At 38.9% G+C, this 24824-nt stretch overlaps 1 protein-coding gene across 1 annotated transcript in view; it reads left to right on the top strand.

The window, feature by feature from the left end:
* LOC126169612 (Fanconi anemia group I protein-like) overlaps window positions 1–24824 on the top strand; it is a 277334-nt gene that overhangs the window by 204596 nt on the left and 47914 nt on the right. The window contains exons 18-19 of the mRNA XM_049920656.1: window positions 115–302; window positions 15172–15342. Coding sequence (XP_049776613.1) covers window positions 115–302; window positions 15172–15342 — 359 coding nt within the window. The remainder of the gene's footprint in view (window positions 1–114; window positions 303–15171; window positions 15343–24824) is intronic.

The raw sequence follows: 24824 nt of genomic DNA on the forward strand, positions 1-24824 counted from the left end.
TAAGTGTCTAGGATTAGAAATTATGTAAATATTAATTATGACATTTCAAGATAAAAATGGCTATAAAGGGAAAATGGTTCTACAGATGGATCTATTAATATTGTTACATTACAGGTAATGTATCAAAAAGTGAGGGCTTGGGTAAACAGTTGTATGGAGTTATTGAAAAACTTCAAGAAACGTTGAAGGAAATAGTGGATACTGATGAGCAAGAACAACACGAAAAGATCGTTGAATTACTGGTTTCCACTTTTGAAACTCTTGCAAGCGAGATTCCATTTGATTCTGAATACTGTACCAAGGTTAGTACTCATGTGGATGTAACATTTATCATAGGTTTGCTTCCAGTAATACACTGAGCCAAAACATTATGATCACTGCCCACCACAACTTTGGATGCTGCCTGGTGGCATTGTGGGCATGTAAGATGGTAACAAAAGTATGTAAGCAGAGCAGATGTGGATGAGGGTTCACCATATCAAAGATATGGACTGCAAATGGGGAAATACATTAAAAGGGCTTTGACAATGGGCAGATTATTACTGTGCAGAGCCTGTGAAAGAGTATCTCAAAAATTGCAAAGCTGGTTGAATGTTCACATGCTATTGTTGTGAGCAACTATGGAAAGACGTAGAATGACAGTGAAACTACCACTAGCTGCTAAATGGTTGGACATCCATGACTCTTCTCAGAATTTAGGGTTTGGAGGCTTGTCTGCTCTGTAAAGTAGGATAGATGGTGATTTGTGGCACCTCTGCCGAAACAGCACAATGCTGGTGCAAGGAAAAGTGTTTCAGAGCACACCGTTCATTGTACATAGTTGAACATGGAGCTCCACAGCAGACCACCCCTATATGTTTAAATGTTGATCCAATAACATTGCCATTTACGACTGCAGTGGGCCCAGGACCAACAGGATTCCACCATCGAACAGTGGAAACAAGTTGGCACTTCGGGAGAATCACATTTTTGCTATGCTGGTTCGGTGGTCGTCTCCACAAACAATGTCATGAAGGTGATCAGCAGCCCAAAACATGCAGGGCATCGTGGATGCAGGCTGCTGGGAGCAGTATTATGCTACGTGGTACACTCTTCTGCGCTTGCATGAGACCTGTGGTAGTAATCGAAGACACACTGACAGCTGTGAAACACCTGCATCCTTTCATGCTTGATGTCTTCCCTGAAGGCGATGTCATGTTTCAGCAGTATATTTGTCGGTGACTCAGAGCCAGAACCATGATACAGTAGTTTGAGAAGCATTATAGAGAACTTGTGTTGATGTCTTAGCAACCAAATTCATCTGATGTAAATACTGTCGAACCCATCTGGGTCACACTGAGTGCAATCCCCATGCATACCAGTCAGTGCCCTGTTACTTAAGAGAATTGACATGATGTGTGCATAGACATCTAATGCCACATACCTCCAAAAACCTACCAACAAACTGTCGGTTCCCTGGTATGTAGAATCAGTCATGTATTTAGTTCTGAAGACGGACAAACAAGCTATTAAGCAGGTGGTAATAATGTTTTGGCTCATCAGTGTACACTTACTGTATAACAACTTTTTCCACAATACGTGGAATCATTAACTGGCATATCGTATTCAGTATATTGAAAGAGAATAGTGCATTAAATAATCATTTTTAGAATGATAACATGATTATATTTTTTGTATGAGTATTGTGATATGTTCCCATTCTGCTGACAAACACATAAAACTCTAAAAACAAAAGTACTCTTTCCATTATGTGTCTTAAGAAGGGAATACCAAAAAAGTGTATTGTGAGCTATGACAGTGTCGCAGTAAGGAATGCTACAGGAGAGACTTATGCAACAACTGTCAGTTATCTAGAAATCTAGAAATACCGGTTCATTGCAATTTGTGTGTACTGTACTTCATCTCTAGCAGTCTCTGTCTTTAAAATTTCACAGACTTTGTCGACTCCCATTGCATTCTGTATTAAAAAAAAAAAATGTTGCTCAGTCAGGTCACATAATACCTACTCGACTATGGAATAGCATCACCAGGATTCAATGCACTTTCCTAATACCTGAGATGACGTGAAGCTTAAGCTCTAAAATTTGTACATTACATTAACCATTTTCCAGAAAAAAATTCAGTCATCAGTTGCAAATATATTTTTATTACGCTTTACCAGTTTTGACTAATTAATTTGTCATCTTCAGAAGTTTAGTATTGGATTAGCAGATGTCAGTATCGTATTGATAGAAGCATAATGTTATGGTAAGTCCAGAAATGTATGTATTGCATGCAGTTACTGTAAACACAGACTGACAATATACAGTAACTGAATCACATCTATGTATATGTCAAGCTGTTGACATATACATAGATGTGAATCAATTATCAAGAATTATCAATCTGTATTTACTATAATCACAATACGTACATTTCTCAATGCGTCAGGGCATTATGCTTCCATCAAGATGATGTTGACATCTGCTGAACCAATACTAAGCTTCTGAAGATAACAAATTAATTTGCCGAAACCTGTAAAGTATAATAAAAATGTATTTGCAACTGACTACTGAATTTTATTCTGAAAAATTGTGTGTGTGTGTGTGTGTGTGTGTGTGTGTGTGTGTGTGTGTGTGTGTGTGTGTGTGTGTGTGTGTAATGGAAACATAGCATATCGATGCATGGTGCTCGGTAACACACAACAGAAAACAGCGTCCACACTAGCTTCTGAGCACTAGCTCGTTGAATGTGTGTACTATTGCTGGAAAAAGAGCTAGTGCTTGAACACTAGTGTGAATATTGTTTTCTGTTATGTGTTACTGTGCTCCCTGCATCAATACGTTATAGGCCAGTGGCTGTTTTCCCCTTATATTATGTATTACTCCATCCAGGAATTTTCGTTAAGTTTTCTTAAAGGAAATGTAGCTTGTACCTGCCTTAGTCTGGAGAAGGAGAACATCATAAGCCTGATGAGGTTTTAGAGACCCCAGAATCTTGATGTATTTCCCCAGCAAAATTGTTGTTTTTTCTCTGTAACTATTAATGTTTAAGCACTGACTGAAAAAATACATGTAGTTAGATGTCATTTTTAGCTAAAACACCAAATACATAGTCAGAGTCAACATTGCTGTTGTTTTTTGTGATTGAATGAAAAAAAAAATGCTTTGAAGTAATGTTATTGGGATAGGATACAAAATGCACGTGAAAAATTAAAATTGCGTGTGGAGTTCAGTTGTCACCCACCATTTTCTGTTTAAAAAAATACTTGCTACTCACACAGGAACACGATACAAGAACTCTTGTCACTTGTGTGGCTTGAGATAATGGTACCTGCATGTATAATGACTGTTGCTAACATTTTATGGCACTGTTATTCAGTGTATGTCACACATGTTTGTTTTAGTTTTCCCAGACCTTTCATGGATATGTTCACATTTTTATGCTATGCCACATACATTATATACCCAAGTTTAATATGTTTAGACGATGACTTCATTTATAGAAGTCTGATCATGCTCAACACGGCAATACTTGAAAATGGCCAAAGCCCAAAATCATGATCGTATAGTAGAATAGACAATCTATATAGTGAAATGGCGGAACTTTCATTTAAAAAATACATGTAATCATTTTTCTCTTGCACCATTTGTGAAAAGAAGAGGGAAGGGAATGACCAGGAATGACACAAAGTATCCTCTGCCATGCGCTCTACAATCACCTGCAAAGCGCGTGTACGTAGGTGTAAAGAATCAGGTCAGAGGTTCACAATTAGTTGCTGTTTTCTACCGTTCTGCATTGATATTGGCAATCACTGCCTTGCAAAGTATTAACAGCATCATGTTTCATGTAAGCTGTAGCACAGCATTACACATGAAATACTCACTGAGATTTCTCGCATTTATTTCTGCTCTGGTGATTTTGTGTGCCACAATGTTAATTTGGACAGCAAAATTTGTGTATTATAACGTTGCGCAGGTATTATAATTTTTCAATGGAAGACAGTGATTGGGGATTTCTATTTTGCTAGAACAATTGTTACGTGAGCATTATTAATTAAAAATAGCATTATTAAATTTTATCTAATTGTTTGACTTGAATATTTTCAGTAACGAAAGATGTTTACCACAGATATTATAAGTTAAGTCTGAGAAAAGTTAAAATGATATGTAATGGCAGTTTAACACAAATTTTATCTTCAAAATTCACAACAGTATTATGAAAAGGCTATATAGCTACTCACCAGAAACAGGAGATGCTGAGTCACAGACAGGCACAACAAAGAGATTGCAGTACATTTTAGCTTTCGGTCAAAAGGCCTTCTTATATAGAAGAAAATTCTCTCTCTCTCTCTCTCTCTCTCTCTCTCTCACACACACACAACACACACACACACACACACACACACACACACACACACACACACACACACACACACACACACCTCAACCACAGCCACCAGAGAGCAGTCTCGCACATGTGTGTTTCCTCTCTACCTCAGTATAGAAGGCCTTTTGGTCAAGAGCTAAAATGTATAGCAGTCTTTTCATTGTGCCTGTCTATGTCTCCTCTATAAGGTTAGTAGCAGTCTATCCTTTTCATAATATTGTTGTTATTCAATCCTGGACTGCCCTTTGTTTTATTTTGTAAATTATTTGACATGCAATAATGTTTACTGCATCTGAAGTGGGTGTCACAACCGCTACGTAAATTCCAAAAGAAGGCATTACAATTTATGAGGTGAGTCACACATTTAATTTTGTGGATACTGAAGTTGATATTATTGTTGCTCCAAAACCTTTGGCAACTAAGGCTTGGCAGATGCCATTATTCAAACAGAAGAATACATTGGAAATGTTCAGATTTTTCCACTCGACACTTCATTTTCTAGTGTCCACAACTCCACTCACCATCTCCAAATGACAAAATGACAATATGTAAACTCTAATAGCAGCAATGAACTACAAATAAAAAATGACGATCTATAAATAAGCCCATAGCACTGGAATACCATCCTGCAAAACAAAAATGCTATGAACTTATGGACCAACCTAATATTTGTCAGTCAGTCAAATGGTCCTGCAGTCTTCTTGCAGCGTAGTTCTTCTTGAGGAACCTGTGTCTACTTTTCTTCTCACATCTGTGTTCTGAGTCCTTCTGCAGTGATTGAACTACAGCCAACTGTTTGCACAGTCTGTCTTTATGACGCTCCAGTATCCCTCATTCCAGTAATATGACTTTGAGAAAAGTCTGAAAAAATTATGATAAACTGCAGGTGCCGTGCTATGGTGTCTACCAGAGAAGTTCCAGTAACTTCAGACACACTTAATTGCCATCAAGTGCTCACACCATTCTTCATCTGCTGGAATGACGTTTTCCTGTAGTGAAAATAAGCTCGCGTAAGGATTATGTCTTAGTTAGCATATCCCCACAATTATGGAAATACTGGAACATCAGTTTTTTCTTTAATATTAAAAAGATGTCTAGATTGCAATAAATTATTTATTTTTAGTTGTGGTAACTGGTTTTGGTGTATTATGACCATCTTCAGATCAAAGACTCTGAAATGTATTATATACTTTATAATGAGTCATCTATGACAAAACTTGCTGCCTACAACATGACATTTAAATGACATAGTTTTACTATAAAATAAATCTAAGTGTAATCAAGATCAGATGAGGAGCTGCTTCATGGAGAAGCTGTGGAGCAACTACTGGTGCCTGTCACTCACTGCTAACTAACTACCAAGCTTAGACTTTACAAAGAGGAAGTTTCACCCTCTGTTCCTCACTTAATCCATAGTAAAAATGATTAAAAATAACAAATATCATGTGTATAAACAGAAAAGCATCATAATGTATGTGAGAAAGTGGGACAATATTGCTTAAATCTACTAATACATTAAAAAATGTAAAGAAGTTCAAAAGGCTGATAGCAGAAACCAAAATATTAAGAACTTCCCTCTGGTATGTACTTGACTGAACTAGATGATTGTGTATGTGTTGCCAGTGTGTCTAGCACAGTGGCCAAGAAAAGCTCATGCTGTGCAACACACAGTGGCAGATTCAGAAAAACTTCAAGGAGGGGCACTAATATCTTGAGCTACCTTTACTTTTACCCTAATAAAAAGTAATCAAGTCATATGTGAAGTTAAAGAAAGTTTTATTTAAACTGATTACACACATATACAAGACAATGCCATCTTATGATATAAAAAATTTTACAATTGAGGTTCTCTAAGGTATGGGAAACTATTGTTAAATTATTAGTAAAAATATTGTTATGTTATTAGTAAAAATATTGTTAAGAGTCTCACAACAATATTTTTACTGAGAAATTGCTATGTATTACTATTATTAATACTTCACAATCAACTGATAACTCTCACCCTTGACTAATCTTCACACTTGCACTTGCTAAAACTAGGATTTTTTACTTATTCATTCTTCAGTCTTAATATTTCTGCTTCTGAGTGTAAACTAGTTTCCTATATGGCAAATAGACCATATTTATAACGCTATGTATTGAAGGTTCTCTGTACAAGAAAACAGTAGAATATTCGCGACTTTTCTCGAACAAATCTCAGACAGAATAACATATCGAGATCACTAGAATGGCCGCGACTTTTCTCGTACGTATGTGTTATCGATATGTGTGCCAGACACAAATGTATAAAATACGATGATGCAGGCGCGCGTGCTACGTAGGAAAATAAAACTGTTCGATAACTCGATTCAGTCAAGTTGACTGACGAAAGAAGTGAACGGATTGCATGCGGGCTGACCGGCGACCCTGCAAGGGGGGTGCACGCCCCACACGCCCTCCATATGTATCTATCACTGGCAAGACACCAGGGGTCATCATGGAGACACATGCCTAGTGTGGACTGCCTTACTAGGCATTTCTTCTCCTGAAGGGAGACCAGTATAGTGATGTGTCCCACCTCATAGTCAGTATTTGATATTGACTAGGCACAAGTTGTATACTTGCATACATCTCCAATCTACTTGTTAAAACTGCTGTTGTAGGGGTTGGGGCATCACCACTACAATAGCAGGAGGATTGGATGCTGGAAAGTCAGGATGAAATGCCATTTTGCCGCATGGCTGTGGACTGCAGAGATGGTGGAGACAGCAAATTGTTACTAAAACATCCCCAGTTAAGAAAGTCTTTGTAATGTTGGTTACAGGAACAGAACAATAGCTGGAGAGAGGTTGTTTTCCTTAGCGACTTCATTGGCCACACGTGGCATGCTGGTGTCAGCAGTGACTCACTAGGCAGGCAATGCATGCTTTGAATTGCAGTTACTGGGATCAACACTATTGCAGACTCCTGACAAAGGCAGCGTGCCGCTGGTGGCAGATGACAAGAGGCAGCCACCTCGCTGCTTGGCCACTTCGTGGTCAGAGCGTACAAAACACTGAGATGACAGTGTTTTAAACTGTGGTGTCCAACACGACCGAAGACAACAGTATGTGCCTGTTCGGCGTGGTGGTCAGCAACAGTGTAGACCCGCACGGGCCAGAGAACAGAGATAGTCTAGCTGGACCAGGCTGAAATTCAAAGACTGTCAGGGAGGTTTGCCAGGTGAAAGAAGTCACCCAGCTAGTGACACAGCGACATGAAAGTGCCAGGTTTCCTGCTCAGTGGGGAATCTGCAGCTATTGGTGGTTAAGTCCATGGATGGTGGCTGGCTGCTACATCTTATGCTGCAAGCTATGCGACCTTGTACCTTCACTCTCCCAGAACAACTTCCCTGTGCCACTTTATCATAAGAACTGAATCATAATGATTTTGTGTGCAGTTTAGTTGGTTTGTCCCTCGCAACAGGAGAACCTTGCAACAATGTTTCATTTGCAGCAGCAGCTGAAATATCATCTCCCCAAATTTCATTTTCTTTTGCCAAAGAGCATTTTTACCATGACGTTTTCTCTTCTCTTCAGTAAACATTACATTGCAAGTATCTACAATGCTATGAACCTTCTGATCCTCCTGCACGCAGTCATGAACTGATTATACCTTTTTGGCCTTACAAGCATGTATCCTCTTCTTCCTCTTCCTCTTCCTCCCTCCCCTCTTCTGAGGAGGTGTCACTGTCACAGGCGGCAACAAATTTGTGTCCTTCAGAAATAAATGCGCCTCTACTATTTCTTCATCCACATCATCTGCAATCATCTGCAACATAACTAACATTATCAATAACTTGCTGTGCATCGCTCGCAGAATCTACAACAAAATTACGGTGCGGTTCAACTCCGCTCGATACAATAATCATTGGCATATGTACTTTATTGGACATCTGGTCAAGGCTCCATGGCCTCTTCGAAATACCCAGTATCACCTGATGTGTTAGATAATACTGCAGTGAAATCAGTATCACCCATTTTGTTATTCACACACACATCTCGTCTGGAATTACATCTAATCCATACTCCATGGTTTCACAAGATGTTGGAGCTGATAAGCCCACTTTATTCTCCTCTACTGCCACAACCTTCACACTTTGCACATCAACCAAACTTACACTGTCAACTTCTTCCTTCTTACCTTCCACTTCTGCACAAGCACTGCTCTTTTTTAATCTCTCAAGACTTTGCATAAACCTAGTACAACTTATCAGAGAGGACCATACAGGCACCTATTTTTAACACAATCATTGTCAAATTCTTGCTGCCTCTACTGCATATCCTTTGTAGTAACTCTACCACACAAAACAGTTCTTTTCCTTCTCAACCCTTATTTCCTCTGCCTGGTCCACTCTCGCCAAAGCTGTTTGAGCTGCTAAAATTTGCAATGTTTCCTCAAGGGTAGCATCTGCTGTGATATTAAAAACAATGTGGCTGACCCTCTAACAATTACATATAAAACAAATAAGAGAACAATATAGAATGACAAGGAGGATTCTTAAACATAGTACTAAGAAAACACATCTTTCTGCTTGAATGGATATGCACGTTTACTACTTTACAGACCAAAACAATAAGCCATGCTCCCTACACACAAGATACATTGCCCATTGGAGACAGCACAAACTGGCATACATTTCTTACAGTTTTCAGAACAGTGCCTGAATTTACTTTCCACACACAGCACATACATCAAAGTACACACAAAATTAAAAAAAAAAGTAGACGGGGCACTATAGATACTCAAACATAACAACAGGAAATGCTCTCAATTCTTGCAACGTATCGTTAATCATTTTGACTCTGACCATTGATGTGCCTTATGCCCATAGAATCACCATATTCTACAGGTAACAGCCACTGACTGAGTACAAGGCAACTCGTGGCCTGTAAAATTATACTACTTGCATTTTACTGGTTGTACGTTGTAATAGTCGTCTTTACCTTGGAACTGAGACAAGTCAGGAGGCTCTTCTGACTTCACAAGCCATACTTGTAGATTCCTATGACAGTCAGTCTTTCTGTCATGTCTGTGAGCAAGAGTGTCACTAAATTAGCAAGTTCACTCACCGCAGAAGTACCACTGGAGTTTCAAACTGGCATAGGCAGTTACATCACAGCTGCAGTGTCCTTTTTATAAATGGTTGCCGCTGGCGTTGAAAAACTACTGACACCCGAATGTGGAGGTGTTAGAAACCCAATTCTTCAGCCATGGATGGTGGTTGTCCAAGTAGCAGCGACCACATCCAATGCTCGAGTGTAAGGGCTGGGAAGTAACCCATATTGTGGTGGGAAAGTCAAAATTAGGCGGCATTTCCCTGTTCGTCATCCTCCATGACAATCTTGGCCTCAGTCGTGTGGTGTGCCAGCATCAGCAATTGTCTGCCAAGGAGTGTGTGTGTGTGTGTGTGTGTGTGTGTGTGTGTGTGTGTGTGTGTGTGTGTGTGTGTTAGTGGCTGCATATAGCAACATGGCTGCGCAGTCCTGACATACAATGGTGTGCTGGCAACGGCAGATGACAGAGGCAACCTCTTGCTGCTCTGTCGCTTCTTGGATGCAGTGTACAACACATGGTGACAGACATTATTTAAACCATGCTGCCTGGTGTGACGGAACATGATGGTGTGCGCCTGCCAGGGGCGATGGTCAGGATCCGCACTGGCAAGCACGGGTCGGACAACAGCAAGAGTGTAGGTAGGCAACTAGCTGGCTGAGGCTTGATTTCACGCCAACAGAAGTAAATCACCCAGCATGTAACACAGCGTTGTGAGGTGCCAAGTTATCTGTCTACAGACTTTAGCTTGAGCGTTAGTCTGCAGCTGCTGGTGGTAAAGTCCATGGATGGACACTGACTACTTCATCTTGTACTTCAAGTGGTGCCTGTCTTGTAGTAATCAGCTGACATAGATTGTTGCTTGGCATACTGTACACATCTGGATATTGTTGTGCACAAGGAAGTTCTGAGAGTGAGGATCTAAATTGGCCAATATACATGTGAGCCACACTGTGAGTGATTTCCCTTACAGCAACACTTACGCCTGGAAGTCATAGCAGGCTATCTGCACTATGTTGTAACTGTTAAGCAGTGCTGAATTATTTCCCTTCCAGTCAGCTCTTCCATACCCGGTGGCGCTTCTGCGAGGTGTCTGAAATTTAGCTTTCAGAGTCAGTTGCAGTGTCAGAGTACTGAAAGATTGCTCTTGCATTCTGAGTATGCTTTCTTACTCCATAGTGCTGAGCCTGTGGGGTGATGGGTACCTCTCCCTATATGCTGTTCTCAACCTGTGCTGGGCCACCAGACTAGGTTGTGGCACAACATCATAAATAATTCAAAAACATATTACAATCAAACATAATCACAGTGTGAACAAAATATTGTCGTCTGCCATGTAGTTAAAGGAATTAATAGTTTGTTGTGGTACAGGCACAAAAAGCTCAATTCCATTGAACAATAAATATGTTAAGCTGGACCTATATGGTCACCACAGGGATACAGATAAGCTTGTGTTGTTATAATAGTTGCTTCTCTTGCTGGTGGGTCAATGTAATAATGTTCAGTGCCCAGTACTTTGTGTTGAGGAACACTGTGGCATTGGAGCGTACAGTTACGACCTGTCGGCTTGCTACTGTTTTATTAGACACATACCTAAACTCATTAAAAACACTGGCTACTGTGTAGCATACCATACAGATATAGTGGTCTGATACCAATTCCAAATTCTATACTATTTGCTGTTATCTATAGCTTTAAATTTAGTAAAATAATCTCTCATTGTAAACCACTCTATTATATGCACACATCTGATATTAAAAATTTATTTAAACCAGTGTTGTTTAAGTACGTCATACTATTTACATTCCAAAAATGTTAAAAACGTAAAATGTAAAATAGAAGAGCAGTATGTTGAAGTGATAATAATTCAGCAAATAAGTTATAGAAATGTTTTTCCTTGAAGTCTTTCTACTCATTTAACAAATTTTGAGTCGAATACTTCTGAGGGCTGTAAATTTTTATTTCTTCCAGTGCTTAACTTTTTGGAGTATTACACAATATTTTTTAAACTGTCATTTATAGTGCCTGCTTAGTGTTCACAATTAAAAAGTCGCTGGCCAAATATAGATAAATTCTAATGGTATGTTCTTTGAATCTGATAAAGAAATTGGAGCCTGTCTATCCAGTGTATTGTTTATCACAGTCATTACATTTAATATTATGAATATTGGGCTAGTAAAACTCATTCTGATGATTACCTAAAGTTTGTTTCTGTTTCATCTGTAAGTGACGTTATACTTTTAAGTAACTGACCTATCTTGTCCAGAATATTGCCCCTGTATGTTGTTGTTGTGGTCTTCAGTCCTGAGACTGGTTTGATGCAGCTCTCCACGCTACTCTATCCTGTGCAAGCCTCTTCATCTCCCAGTACCTACTGCAACCGACATCCTTCTGAGTCTGCTTAGTGTATTCATCTCTTGGTCTCCCTCTACGATTTTTACCCTCCACGCTGCCCTCCAATACTAAATTTGTGTTCCCTTGATGCCTCAGAACATGTCCTACCAACCGATCCCTTCTTCTAGTCAAGTTGTGCCACAAACTCCTCTTCTCCCCAATCCTATTCAGTACCTCCTCATTCGTTATGTGATCTACCCCTCTAATCTTCAGCATTCTTCTGTAGCACCACATTTCAAAAGCTTCTATTCTCTTCTTGTCCAAACTATTTATCGTCCATGTCCAAACTATTTATCGTCCATGTTTCACTTCCATACATGGCTACACTCCATACATATACTTCCAGAAACTATTTCCTGACACTTAAATTTATACCCGATGTTAACAAATTTCTCTTCTTCAGAAACGCTTTCCTTGCCATTGCCAGTCTACATTTTATATCCTCTCTACTTCAAGCATCATCAGTTATTTTGCTCCCCAAATAGCAAAACTCCTTTACTGCTTTAAGTGTCTTATTTCCTAATCTAATTCTCTCAGCATCACCTGACTTAATTCGACTACATTCCATTATCCTCGTTTTGCTTTTGTTGATGTTCATCTTGTATCCTCCTTTTAAGACACTGCCCATGTATACAATACTGATAAGACTGGGTGTTTCTATAGTTGACATATTTACCCACCCTATGAACCACAGATATAAAAAAGACCCATTTATATGTATATGGATGGCATGATTTTGCATTAATAGATGCATCTGTTTTTGTAGGTTTCATAAATATGCTGAACTGAACTCCACCTGTGTTGTTTATAACTGTCAAGTGCAGGAAATAGATTAGTCTGCTTTGCATTAGGTGGAACAGGGAATTGTATCTATGCTTTATAGATCTAGAAAAGGCATATGACCGGGTTCCTAGGAGGAAGTTATTGTCTGTTCTACAAGATTATGGAATAGGAGGCAAACTTTTGCAAGCAATTAAAGGTCTTTACATGGATAGTCAGGCAGCTGTTAGAGTTGACGGTAAATTGAGTTCATGGTTCAGAGTAGTTTCAGGGGTAAGACAAGGCTGCAACCTGTCTCCACTGTTGTTCATATTATTTATGGATCATATGTTGAAAACAATAGACTGGCTGGGTGAGATAAAGATATGTGAACACAAAATAAGCAGTCTTGCATATGCGGATGACTGAGTTGTGATGGCAGATTCGGTTGAAAGTTTGCAAAGTAATATTTCAGAGCTAGATCAGAAATGTAAGGACTATGGTATGAAGATTAGCATCTCCAAAACGAAAGTAATGTCAGTGGGAAAGAAATATAAACGGATTGAGTGCCAAATAGGAGGAACAAAGTTGGAACAGGTGGACAGTTTCAAGTACTTAGGATGCATATTCTCACAGGATGGCAACATAGTGAAAGAACTGGAAGCGAAGTGTAGCAAAGCTAATGCAGTGAGCGCTCAGCTACGATCTACTCTCTTCTGCAAGAAGGAAGTCAGTACCGAGACTAAGTTATCTGTGCACCGTTCAATCTTTCGACCGACTTTGTTGTATGGGAGCGAAAGCTGGGTGGATTCAGGTTACCTTATCAACAAGGTTGAGGTTACGGATATGAAAGTAGCTAGGATGATTGCAGGTACTAGTAGATTGGAACAATGGCAGGAGGGTGTCCACAATGAGGAAATCAAAGAAAAACTGGGAATGAACTCTATAGATGTAGCAGTCAGAGCGAACAGGCTTAGATGGTGGGGTCATGTTACACGCATGGGAGAAGCAAGGTTACCCAAGAGACTCATGGATTCAGCAGTAGAAGGTAGGAGGAGTTGGGGCAGACCGAGGAGAAGGTACCTGGATTCGGTTAAGAATGATTTTGAAGTAGTAGGTTTAACATCAGAAGAGGCACCAATGTTAGCACTGAATAGGGGATCATGGAGAAACTGTATAAGGGGGGCTATGCTCCAGACTGAACACTGAAAGGCATAATCAGTCTTAAATGACGATGATGATGATGATGATGATGATGATGATGATGCATTAGGTTCTGCATTGCATCTTAGGATGCATACTGTTTACAATTTCACCTTTAGTGTAGTATGGCACCAACATATTTTTTGTAATGAATAGTTTTGGCACTAATTTCTGGGCTATTGCCTGTGGCCAATCCATCTTTTCAACACTATGCCTAATTATTGGTGGAGGGGGGAGGACTAAAATCTAACAGTTTGAAGCAGATTTTATGAATTCTGCTGATGCACCAGTATTCATCTTTCTGGTTTTACACACAATATTTGTAGATTTTAATCTTGAATAGAGGGTGGAATTTCCCATTTATAACACCTAGCCTCTGTTAGTTAGTTAGCAGTGTGAGACAGGCACTCATAGGTGCTACACAGCAGCTCCATGAACGGGCTTCTCACATTATCTGGATAACACACAATTTTATGTAATAAATATATCATTTTATGTTAGTTTTGTGTGTAAATTTTGTCATACTTCACCCATTATAAATGCTACACATTTCAGAGCCATTGCTTTACTACAGGCGTAGAGACTGAAGCCAGATACCAGAATTACAAATAATAAATTTGTTGAGAATGAAGTATTGTGCAACAGCTCTGTTATATACAACATTCCTGGACATGTTGCTGTGTCAGTTCAGGATAAAACCTCGAGCTTTCGACGATTACCTCTTCGTCTTTGTCAGTTGCTCCTGACAAAGACAGTGAAAGTAATCGTCAAAAGCTCGAGGTTTTGTCCTTAGGTGACACAGCAAGACAGCAAGAAGTTCAAGAATGTTTTATACAAATAAATTTGTTGCCATCAGAACTGTTCTTATTATTAAAATATTAAATTCAATCACTGTAGTTTGTCAGTTGTGTCAAAAATTATCAGCTTGGTGTTGTTCAGTTAAGGTGTTCCTGATGCAGAACTTTCCACACTTTTTGTTGTAAGACACATCTGGTGTTTAGTGCTCAATTTTGGGATTATTGGTTAGTAACACTGTGTACTTGTGATTTACACTCATATTAAACAGGTCTTTTTCTCAACTTCTGATTTGACCAAAAATTGAAAAAAGTGTGAAAATTGGAAAGGGTTTATATACAGTTAAATAATCAGGATTGACTATCTTTTAGCATAATAAGCATGGAGAAATTTGTTGCAAAGGTGTTCCATCTTATACTCACCTTTCCACAGTAAGAAGGCTGTTGAACCATGTCATTAGAGGCAACCATGTGTGTGTGTTCATGTTGTTCTGAAACCATAATGTGAGTTATCATATTGATTTTCATATATGTGCCTGTTTCTTTAAAAAATTTAAACCAGCAAGTGTTTTTGTTGCAGATCTATGAATGGGCAAAAGAACTTTGTCAGGAAACAACAACTGAAAATGTCAAAATAGCAAAGAGCATTTTGCTATTGTTATTCAGACTGTTTATTCTGTATAAATCAGCTGGTTCAATCTTTGGACATATATCGCTCCATTTATTGAGTATATATGGGGCTACTGAAGAGGTTGGTATTAGTAAAAATGGTAACGCCTTAAGCTACTGTTTATTTTATTCTACCGTTTATAAATAGTGTGTAACACAATCAACAAAAAATGTTTTAGATTAAATTCTATTTCCAGCATTTAGGTAAGAGACAGGAAGAAAATTTTTAAGATGATAAATACAAAAAGAAACAACCTGTCTATCACTTGTAGTGACATCTTATATTTATTTCCCACCTGATTTAAAAACTGAGTTCTATCTCCTCGTGTGATTTTGGCTTCTTTCATTCTCATTATTTAGATGCCACATTCATAAGCTTTTAATAGGGCTTTGGCATATTCCCTCACTATCATTTAATATAATACAGACACATGAAGACCATTCAACAGATATGCAGTTGGAATTAGATTCTCTTGTCAGATATCATTCTATATATTATCTCAGTGTTATATTCTTCTTTGGCTATGTCTGTCTGTTGAAGCCATGTATTTTAGATCAGCTGCTGTTGATACAAATGTGGAATTATTTTGACCTGTTTAAGGAACACAAGTTCCTGTTTTATGTGGTAACCTCCATTTACTTTATTTCAAAGTCATGACTGTGTATGCAGAAGTTTTCGACTTCGAGGCCTCACAAGAGATGCTTTTGTTCTAACTGTGCTGGCAGCTCCAATGACATAATTGAATAAGCTCCAGTGCATGACCACCTTTGTTCAGCTCTCATATTTGACCTGCCTTCTTCATCCACGATTGTTGTGGTATGTCCATTTACAGTCAAGATAATGCATACCATTATTTATTTATATTCCTTGTTATCCTCAATTGTATCCTCATTTACAGTAAATTTTGTTGAGTGTGCCCAACTTCCACAAAATTATCCAATCCCTTCACTGGTAATGTTAACTTCATCAAAGAGTGAGGATGTGTAAGGCAACTGACACCATACACTAGTTGATGTACAAGCACTTTGCAACTTTGTGTTAACAAAATGACCTCTAAGAAATCAGTAATGATGAATGGTCATTGACTCATGCTAAACACCCTATTGCAAGAAAATAATCTGCTAGACAGTAAACGTGTCCTTGGTACTTACTTCAGTGTGTAACTTAACTGTATTCTTCCTGACAAAAACTGTGTCTAAGTACTTCACAGATGGGAACTTTTCTTCTGCCCTCTCTCACTTCATCCACAATTTTTCCCAGTTCCACACTTTCAGTCTGTCCTTCCCTTATTTGCGTTATTAATTGCTGTATCTGCTCTTATAATTTCACAGACTTACCAAGTAAAATCTAACAGAGGTTAAGGATTTGCATTCATATTCAAAGGAGTACTGTTAAAGTAACATCTGGCCACCCTGATTTGAGCTATTGCTTGATCTTGCTAAAACATATTATTTTTCATTAAATTAGTTACACACAGTTGATCACATAGAGAGTGGTCTATGGAATGTGGAAAGATGTCAGTGATTTTAATTTAATTTAAATTAAACTTTTTTTAAAATTTTTTTTTTTAGAAAAGTGGAATGTAAGTTATTACAATTAAAACACACACACCTGCCCCAACTTCGCATGTGTACCACTAAGTATCTACTTAGATCTTGTGCAGTGATAACAAATTATGATAGCAAACCTTCCTCATGAAGCAGTCGAACTAGTGAAAGCTGTATCAAAATCCCTGTTGTAGTTCTGACAATAGTCTCCACATGCTGACAGAAAAATTCAGCACATATCAGCCAATTTGCATGAAATATTTATAAATTATTTATGCAAACATCCCTTGTGAAAACTGTACCAAAATCCCTACATTAGTTTTTTAGATTAGCTTTCACATACAGACTGGAGAATGGGACATGGAGCTGCTAGCGTAATATACAGTGATTTATGTTTTGAAGTACAGTGCACAACACATCTGAAGAATCACTTCCCCGAATCCCCTTAATTGTCCCTATAGTGACGCAGAACTTTGAAATTTGGCTCAGAGGTACCTACAACCTTCCTAATAGTGCAGAAGTGCGGCACCCTGTGACATCAACCTCAGGCTCGACATTGCTTCAATTATCAAGGTGTTGACCCATTGAAGAAAAGGCAAGAGCTCAGAAGTTCATGTGACGTGTAAGGTGGGTTAATGATGTCACATTGGCACTAAATTTCACCACAGTTCTGCCCAGTGCAGAAAGTCTAGCAGCCTGTCTTATCCACATTTCACCATTTCTTTTGATGATTTGTGATGGAGACCAAAACTCATCTAGCATTGAAATTGTGCAGTTTTCTTATAGGTAGCTGAGGAAACATCATCCCCACTCTCTCTCAGAATCAACATGAACAGACTTCAGTAATGGCAAAAAATCCATCAGTGAAACCACCACTTCCCCTGCAGAGTTGATTTCCACACTTTTGCAATCAAAAACAACAGTTCGTAGTGTGATGAGCAAGAAGGCGACATTCTTGATGACCTGTGACAGTACCGACACCACCAGATGTTCGGACATTGTGGGACTGCATCCCCATTCAGTGTGATTGCACCCCTGTGGAATGCAGTGTGAACGCAAGTTTCACTCTTGTGTACTGACTAGAACCACGAGATGGTATTCAAAAAAATTAAACTTGATCCGAAGGAGCAAGAGTGCTTATGTATTTTCAGCCCTCCTGTTTCACACCCTCCTGTGGCATGATCACAAAAGTGTCTGACACTGACACATGCGTGAATGAAATGCAAAGGTGTCCCTCTAAGACCCCCCTCACGTTGGCAATGATGTTGGTGGCACATGCCCATCTTTGTTGAGAATTTTAAAAATGTGCATTTACAGAGACAACCTGCAAATAGTACTAGGTGTTGGTGGGCATGCAACCTCTTGATGTCCCACCAATTCCAGATGCCTGCCTGCAGGCACCTAGGACTACTGTGCAGGTTGTCTCTGTAAAGGCACGTTTTAAAAAGTTCTCAGTAAAGATGAGCATGGACCCCGAGGGTGTTGCTGAACTGGGAGGGGGGATCATAGAGGGACCTTTTGGCATTTAATCATAAATGTTTCAGTGTCAGTGTCACACCCTCCCTTGATCATGAAACAGGAGGGCTGCAAATCCATAAGCATCCTTTGATGCTTCAGATCATGTTCAAATTTTGCCGGATGTTTTCGAACAGTTTCTAGTGGTTCTAACCTGCACACAAAAGCGAAAACTGCAGTTGCACTGCACTCCAAATTGGTGCAATCATGTTGAATGGGAATGCAGCCCCACAATGTTATTGGAGAAGGGTTGAAACATATGACAGTGTCAGCAGTGTGTTCAGTTGTCAAGAACGTTGTCCTCTCGCTTGCGAACTGTCATTTCTTACTACAAAATGTGTGGACTCAAGGCCCCCAAGGAAAAGAGGTGGTTTCATTGACGCTATTTATGACACCCTGCTGAGACCTTTTCATGTTGATTCTGAGTGGCAGTGTGTACAAAATGTTTTCCTTGGCCACCCATCAGAAAACTTTTAACATACTCAATCTCTCTTCTAAATATGAAACAGGTATAGAAATTTAACGTTTTCCTCTGTGATCACTCCTTCTGTAAACTAACTGATTTTTTAAAGTAATATATTTATCTTTAGTTTGAATTATTGTGACGAGAACTTCAGATAAAATTTGACTTAAATAAAGAGCAACACTTTTGGAACAACTATGATCAAGGGATTAAGTAGAAGTGTCTCCATGGAGTAACCGACATGTGTCAGGGACACCAAGAAGAAAACGCAAAAATAAAATGATGACAGGACACAGAAATTGAGAAATTTTCAGAGGATTTCAGAGGGGCAGAATTTTAGTATTTCATCGACACTCAGTCCTTCACAGATGAGATACTAGCTCACTTCCGTAGTGTGGGAGAGGGAATGGTGTGTAAGAACTATTTTGACATTTGCTGTTGTGACGATTCAAGGGAAATGGAATTTTGAGAAAACTGGATCAGAAAGACCTTGAGGAAAATTGTAGAGAATATAAAAGAAAGAGATAAGTACTGAATTAAGACTTAACAAGAAACTCTATGGTTGACTAGAATACTATGAGAACGATGATATAATTCAACAGTCAGTTGAGAGAGCATGAGGATTCATCTCAAGAATTATCAGTGCCATCAGAATGAAAGCAACAAATGTTAGGTAGTTACAAGCTAAACATCTAGAGCATTTAAAAGTAGTTGGACAGTAATAACTTCTATGTAGCAGGTCTGAGAATGTCAACACATGAAAGGAAAGGTCGTTTAAAGACAGTAATCCCAATGAGAGCTACACAAGATATCAATCAGAACTTTGATTGAAACATCCACCTCTGTCCAGTATCTGTCAGCTAAAATGCTGCATCCTGTAGTAGGAGCAAAATGGATGCAAGGAAGAAAATACATGCTTACCACTATGATAAAGTTGGTGAGACCAAAATGAGAGTTTGCAACAGGCCTGAATAAATATGATGATGATGATGATGATGATGATGATGATGATGATGATTAGGGAAAAGTACAGCCTCTCTGTAATAATAGGCATCATTAGTGGGCTCCAAATTGTATTAAGTGAAAATAACTAGAACTACAACAGCAGCTAAGTAGTGCTGCTGCATGTCAGTAACACACAGGGCGGCTTCGTGGCACACGAGACAGGAAGGGGCAAGTCAGACATCAAAGATGTGGCGAACAAATGGTTACTGATTCTTCAGTGTCTGTTGCGGGTATCCACTGCACTAGAGACTTGTTGAGAGAAATCCATGTAGTCACTGTAGTAATACAGTAGTACACAGTAATGCAGTATCACTTTCTAGACAATTTTAAGTAACGGCCGTGTGTTTCAGTTTCCATATCCCTGACACATTAATATCTACTGAATTTTAAGAAGGTTTGGGATTAATGAAACATAGCACAAAGTAGATGAAACATTTTTAATGTACGTAATGTGTCACATACTATATGCCTCCACAGCAGATCCTGACCAACTAAATACTCAATAAATTACTTAGTTCCTACAAAAGCAGTTTTCTGTCGCTGATTTGCATTCCATAGTAAAAAATGAGGTTCTTTTGCTACTTTATTATCGATTCTTCATTGTAGACCCATGATGAATTAACAGTTTATATAACATAGAAGATCATAAAGTCTAATCTAGGTAAAGTAGCCAACAAATGCTTGGGGGCGGGGGAATAGAAAAAGATAAAATCAAAATTAATCACATGTTTATGGTGTCATTCTTTTATTTTCGTTTTATTCTCAGCTAGAACTGCTAGCTGTAGCACACAGTACATCATTTGACCTATCCAGTACAGACAAGGCCAGCCTGATGTGATTTCTCATTTTGTCAGTGTTTTTGCATTGTTCTGCATATGCCATATCCTTTATTGTATCTCAGAAATAGAAGTAAAGGACAGATAGATCGGGCGACCTAGCTGACCATTGACCAGCCAGTGTCTGTCTATTGTTTTATTGGGAAATATATCCCGTGCTGCTCGGCACACAGATTCTGTGCAGTGCTGGCTACACCATCCTGTTGTATCCACATTACTTGCCTTGTTCTTAAATCGGTATCATTGAGCCAAATGGGCAGTTCATTCTGAAGGACACTGGTGGACATACTCTTGTCCGACCTGCCTACAATCGTTGCAGAAAGCAGCACTGAACAAATGTAATGTGAGCTGACCAATGGAAAAACCAGTTTTCAAGATTGATCCATGCTGAAACCGTATTGAAAAATCACCTAATTGAATACAAAACAAACAATTGGAATTCTGAAATAACTGAACACTTTATTGAAGCTACAGGATTATTTATAACATTCTTTTCCAATCGTTTTCCATCGTTGTTGATACATTTCGCCAGATGTCCTGAAACACATTAGCATACTTGTTTACACAGTCATGTATTAGAACGAGTGTCTTCAAAAGCATTGTAAGTAGCTTCTTTCAAGCCCTCAATTGTTAGCATTTTTGCTGCATACATTTTATTTTTAACATGTCACAATGGACGAAAACCCTTGGTGTAAGGTCAGTGGAACTGGATGGCATTTCCATTGCCCCTTGCTGTATAATAACTTTCCCACCAAATACCTCAACAACATAGTTCCGCACAGCTGTTGTGTAATGCAGTGGGACTTCATAATTTTGAAAGGAAAGTGAGTGGAAGGTGTCGTAGATTTTTTTGTGTTCCCAGAATGACATAGGTTGTCAACATTTCCAGGTAGTTCACTGCAGTTACTGCTCCATCAAACATCCAAGGCATAATTAATCTACAGTATGAAACACCTTCCCAAACAGTAACACCAGATTGATTTAATTGCCTCTCCATAAAAGTTATATGGTTCTCAGCATACATTAGGTGCAGCTGTGTCTGTTGGCATGGTCTCATCACTCCAAATTATGTTAGAAAACAACTCGTTATCACCATCTCTTGATTCATTAAACATTGCCTCACAAGATTGAAGCCTAAGATCAGGATTGTTTCCCAATAGCCCGTGTATGAGACGAGGCGTGTAATGTTTGATTTTTGGCCTTGTGTGAAATCTTCCATACAGAAGTTCTAGAAATATGCTGTTTAACAGTTAATCTATGAGTAGGCTTTTTAGGACTCTAGATAAATGTTAGTAAAATGTTCTTAGTTTCATCACTTATTGGTGGCCAACTGACAAGTGGCAGACTGCTGCAGATCTGCTTTTCTCAAAAAAAGTTTCCGTAAATTGTGGAAAGCCTTCCTTGCAGATGGAACAGTTTTGAAATCGTCATTCCAGTCATTTGTTATTAAATTATAACCACCGTTGTACCACGTTTTAAAGCAAAACCTCTTATTTCATTGGAAAACATCTTCTTTTATGTGGTTTTCTTTTCTCCAGATAGTACTTTCTACCTCTAAATTGCAGCCCTAGAACTGTGCATTACTCAGTTGTAACTGCACTAACCTCCCCAGTGGATTCAAAATTGTTTTCCAGCCTATAAATTTTGTAAGATCTGAGAATGTGAAATTCAGTTAAAAGACCAGATGTTCAACAGTACACAATTACAATACTCAAGTTTTCCTTTTGTTAAAGCGGGCAGTTGTGTTGTCCTGAAGAAGTATAATTTTCTTTCTTTTCAGTCTCATATGTCTTCATCCATTTCACTTGCATAGCATTCATCAGGCATTGTTTCATCCTTTTCAAGGTAATCAAGAATAATTTCTTTTGCAGTCCTGACAACACTGAGCATCAACTACCTATCAAGGTTGTGCAGTGCTAAACATTGGACATGTATTTTGGAGATCGGCAGTTCGAATCTCCATCTAGCCATCCAGTTTTAGGTGTTCCGCAATTTCCCAAAATTGTGATGGTTTTTTCGCTGGTCACGGGCAATTTTCTGCCCCTCTTCCTCCAAACTGAGCAACTTTTCCATCTCTAATGATCATGTCTTTAGCAGGATGGGGACTGATGACCAAGCAGTTTGTCCCTTCCCCCTCCCCCCTTTAAGTCAACCAACCAACCTTTAACAGGATGTTATACTGTCATTGTACTCCTCCCCTCGTTTCTCTGCCCACCACTCCCCCTCCCCCTGTCAGTATTTTTTTTCTTTTCTTTTTCTTCTTCTTTTAATTTACATCAACTGTACCATTATTGCTGCAGGACAGTGGACAGTGGATTGGTGTTAATTCACAGAAACAAACTGACTCACAAAATCAGATGGATCCATTCTAAAACAGTCCTAGCATTCATTTATATTTATATGCTTTTGGCCAGCATTCAATAAGTGTGGCACCCGTCTTTCACAGTGTGTAGTCACTATTAATTCTTTGTGTAAAATGTACCATACTCTTTCTTGTGCTGTAGTGTTGGCCACCTAGTGCACATTCAGAAGCAATGCCAGATTTCAATTCAGACACCCATTTCTTTACTGTTAGAGATTATGGAGCTGAGGCCTTATAAACTTTCATCAACTTTGATGAATTTCTGATGACATTAAAATTATCCAAAATAAATAATTTTATGATGGCACAGTTTTCCAGTATGTCCATTTGAATGAAGAAATGTAATGAGAGAAAATATCCTTACATTGTAAGACAGTATTCGCAAAATTTGTATAGTTGTTCATATAGCTACTTTCACGTGAATTTGGTGTCCACTGAACAGATATTTACTCATACGTCAATCCCAAAGATGCCACCACAAAGTGAAGCCTTCAGGTTTGTAAAAGTTGTCCATTTATACATTAACGGTTAGAAGCAGCTATTGCAAACTGCTTCTGTAAAATGTACTAACAACCAATTAAAAATAATGTTAATTCTTTTAATTGGTTCCAGAATCAATTTTCACTTTGCAACAATGTGTGTGGTGGTTCGAAACTTTCTGGCAGACTGAAGTAGGGTACCGAGCCGAGACTCGAACCCAGAACCTGTGCCTTTTGCAGGCAAATGTTCTAGTGACTAGGCTCTCAAGGCACAACTTAACAACCCATCCTTTCTCCCAGGTGTGCTAGTACCTCAAGGTTTGCTGGAAATTTTCTGGGAAGTTTGGAGAGTAGGAGAGAGATACTGGCAGAACCAAAACTGTGAGAGTGGGTTGTAATAGTACCTGAAATAGCTTAGTCAGTAGAGACAGTGGAAAATCCAAGATGGAATGTAGCAGTATTATGAAAAGTATAGTTGCAGTACACCATATAGCGGAAATGTTGGGCCAGAGATAGGTACAACAAAAAGACTGTCAAGAAGTGAGGTTTTGGCCAATGAGGCCTTTGTCAGAAATAGACAAAAGACATACACACAAACGCACGCGCGCACAAACGTAACTCGCACACACATGACCACAATCTCTGGCTGCTGAGGCCAGACTGTGAGCAGTGGTGAATGGTGGGAGAAGCAACCGGCTGGTGGGGGTAAGGATGAAGCTGGAGCTATATCTCACTCTCCCCACCCTAGCCACCTCCTTATCCCCACCACCTGATTGCTTCTCCCATCATCCACTGCTGCTTGCAGTCTGGCCTCAGCAGCCAGAGACTGTGGTCATTAGTGTGTGAGTTGCATTTGTGCACATAATTGCATTTTGGTGTGTGTGTGTGTGTGTGTGTGTGTGTGTGTGTGTGTGTGTGTGTTTCTGAAAAAGCCTTGTTGGATGAAAGCTCACTTTCTGACAGTCTTTTTGTTATACCTATCTGTGGCCCAGTGTCTTCACTATACGGTGAGTAGCAACTACCCTTTTCGTAATATTGCTACATTGTCAGCAGAGAACTTGCCAGGGAGTTATTTACATTGTTGATTAAATGAATTATTTCTTGATTATTATTTTTAATGTTATAAATCATAAAGACATGCTTAGTGGAATATCAGTTACTTTGACAAAATATGTGTTCATCCTGTTGGACTGCTCAGCTGCTGTTTTCTTCTTCTTCTTCTTCTTCTTCTTCTCATTCACCCAAGGAATTTGTGTACTTCCAGTGATTTCAGAGAATGCTATCAGCTGTGTGTATTGAGAGAAAAGTTAAAATCTTTACAACATGAACATTAGTGCTAACTCAAATTTACATTCC

This window comes from Schistocerca cancellata, chromosome 1 (genome assembly GCF_023864275.1).
Source record: "Schistocerca cancellata isolate TAMUIC-IGC-003103 chromosome 1, iqSchCanc2.1, whole genome shotgun sequence".
Classification (NCBI taxonomy): Eukaryota; Metazoa; Arthropoda; class Insecta; order Orthoptera; family Acrididae; genus Schistocerca; species Schistocerca cancellata.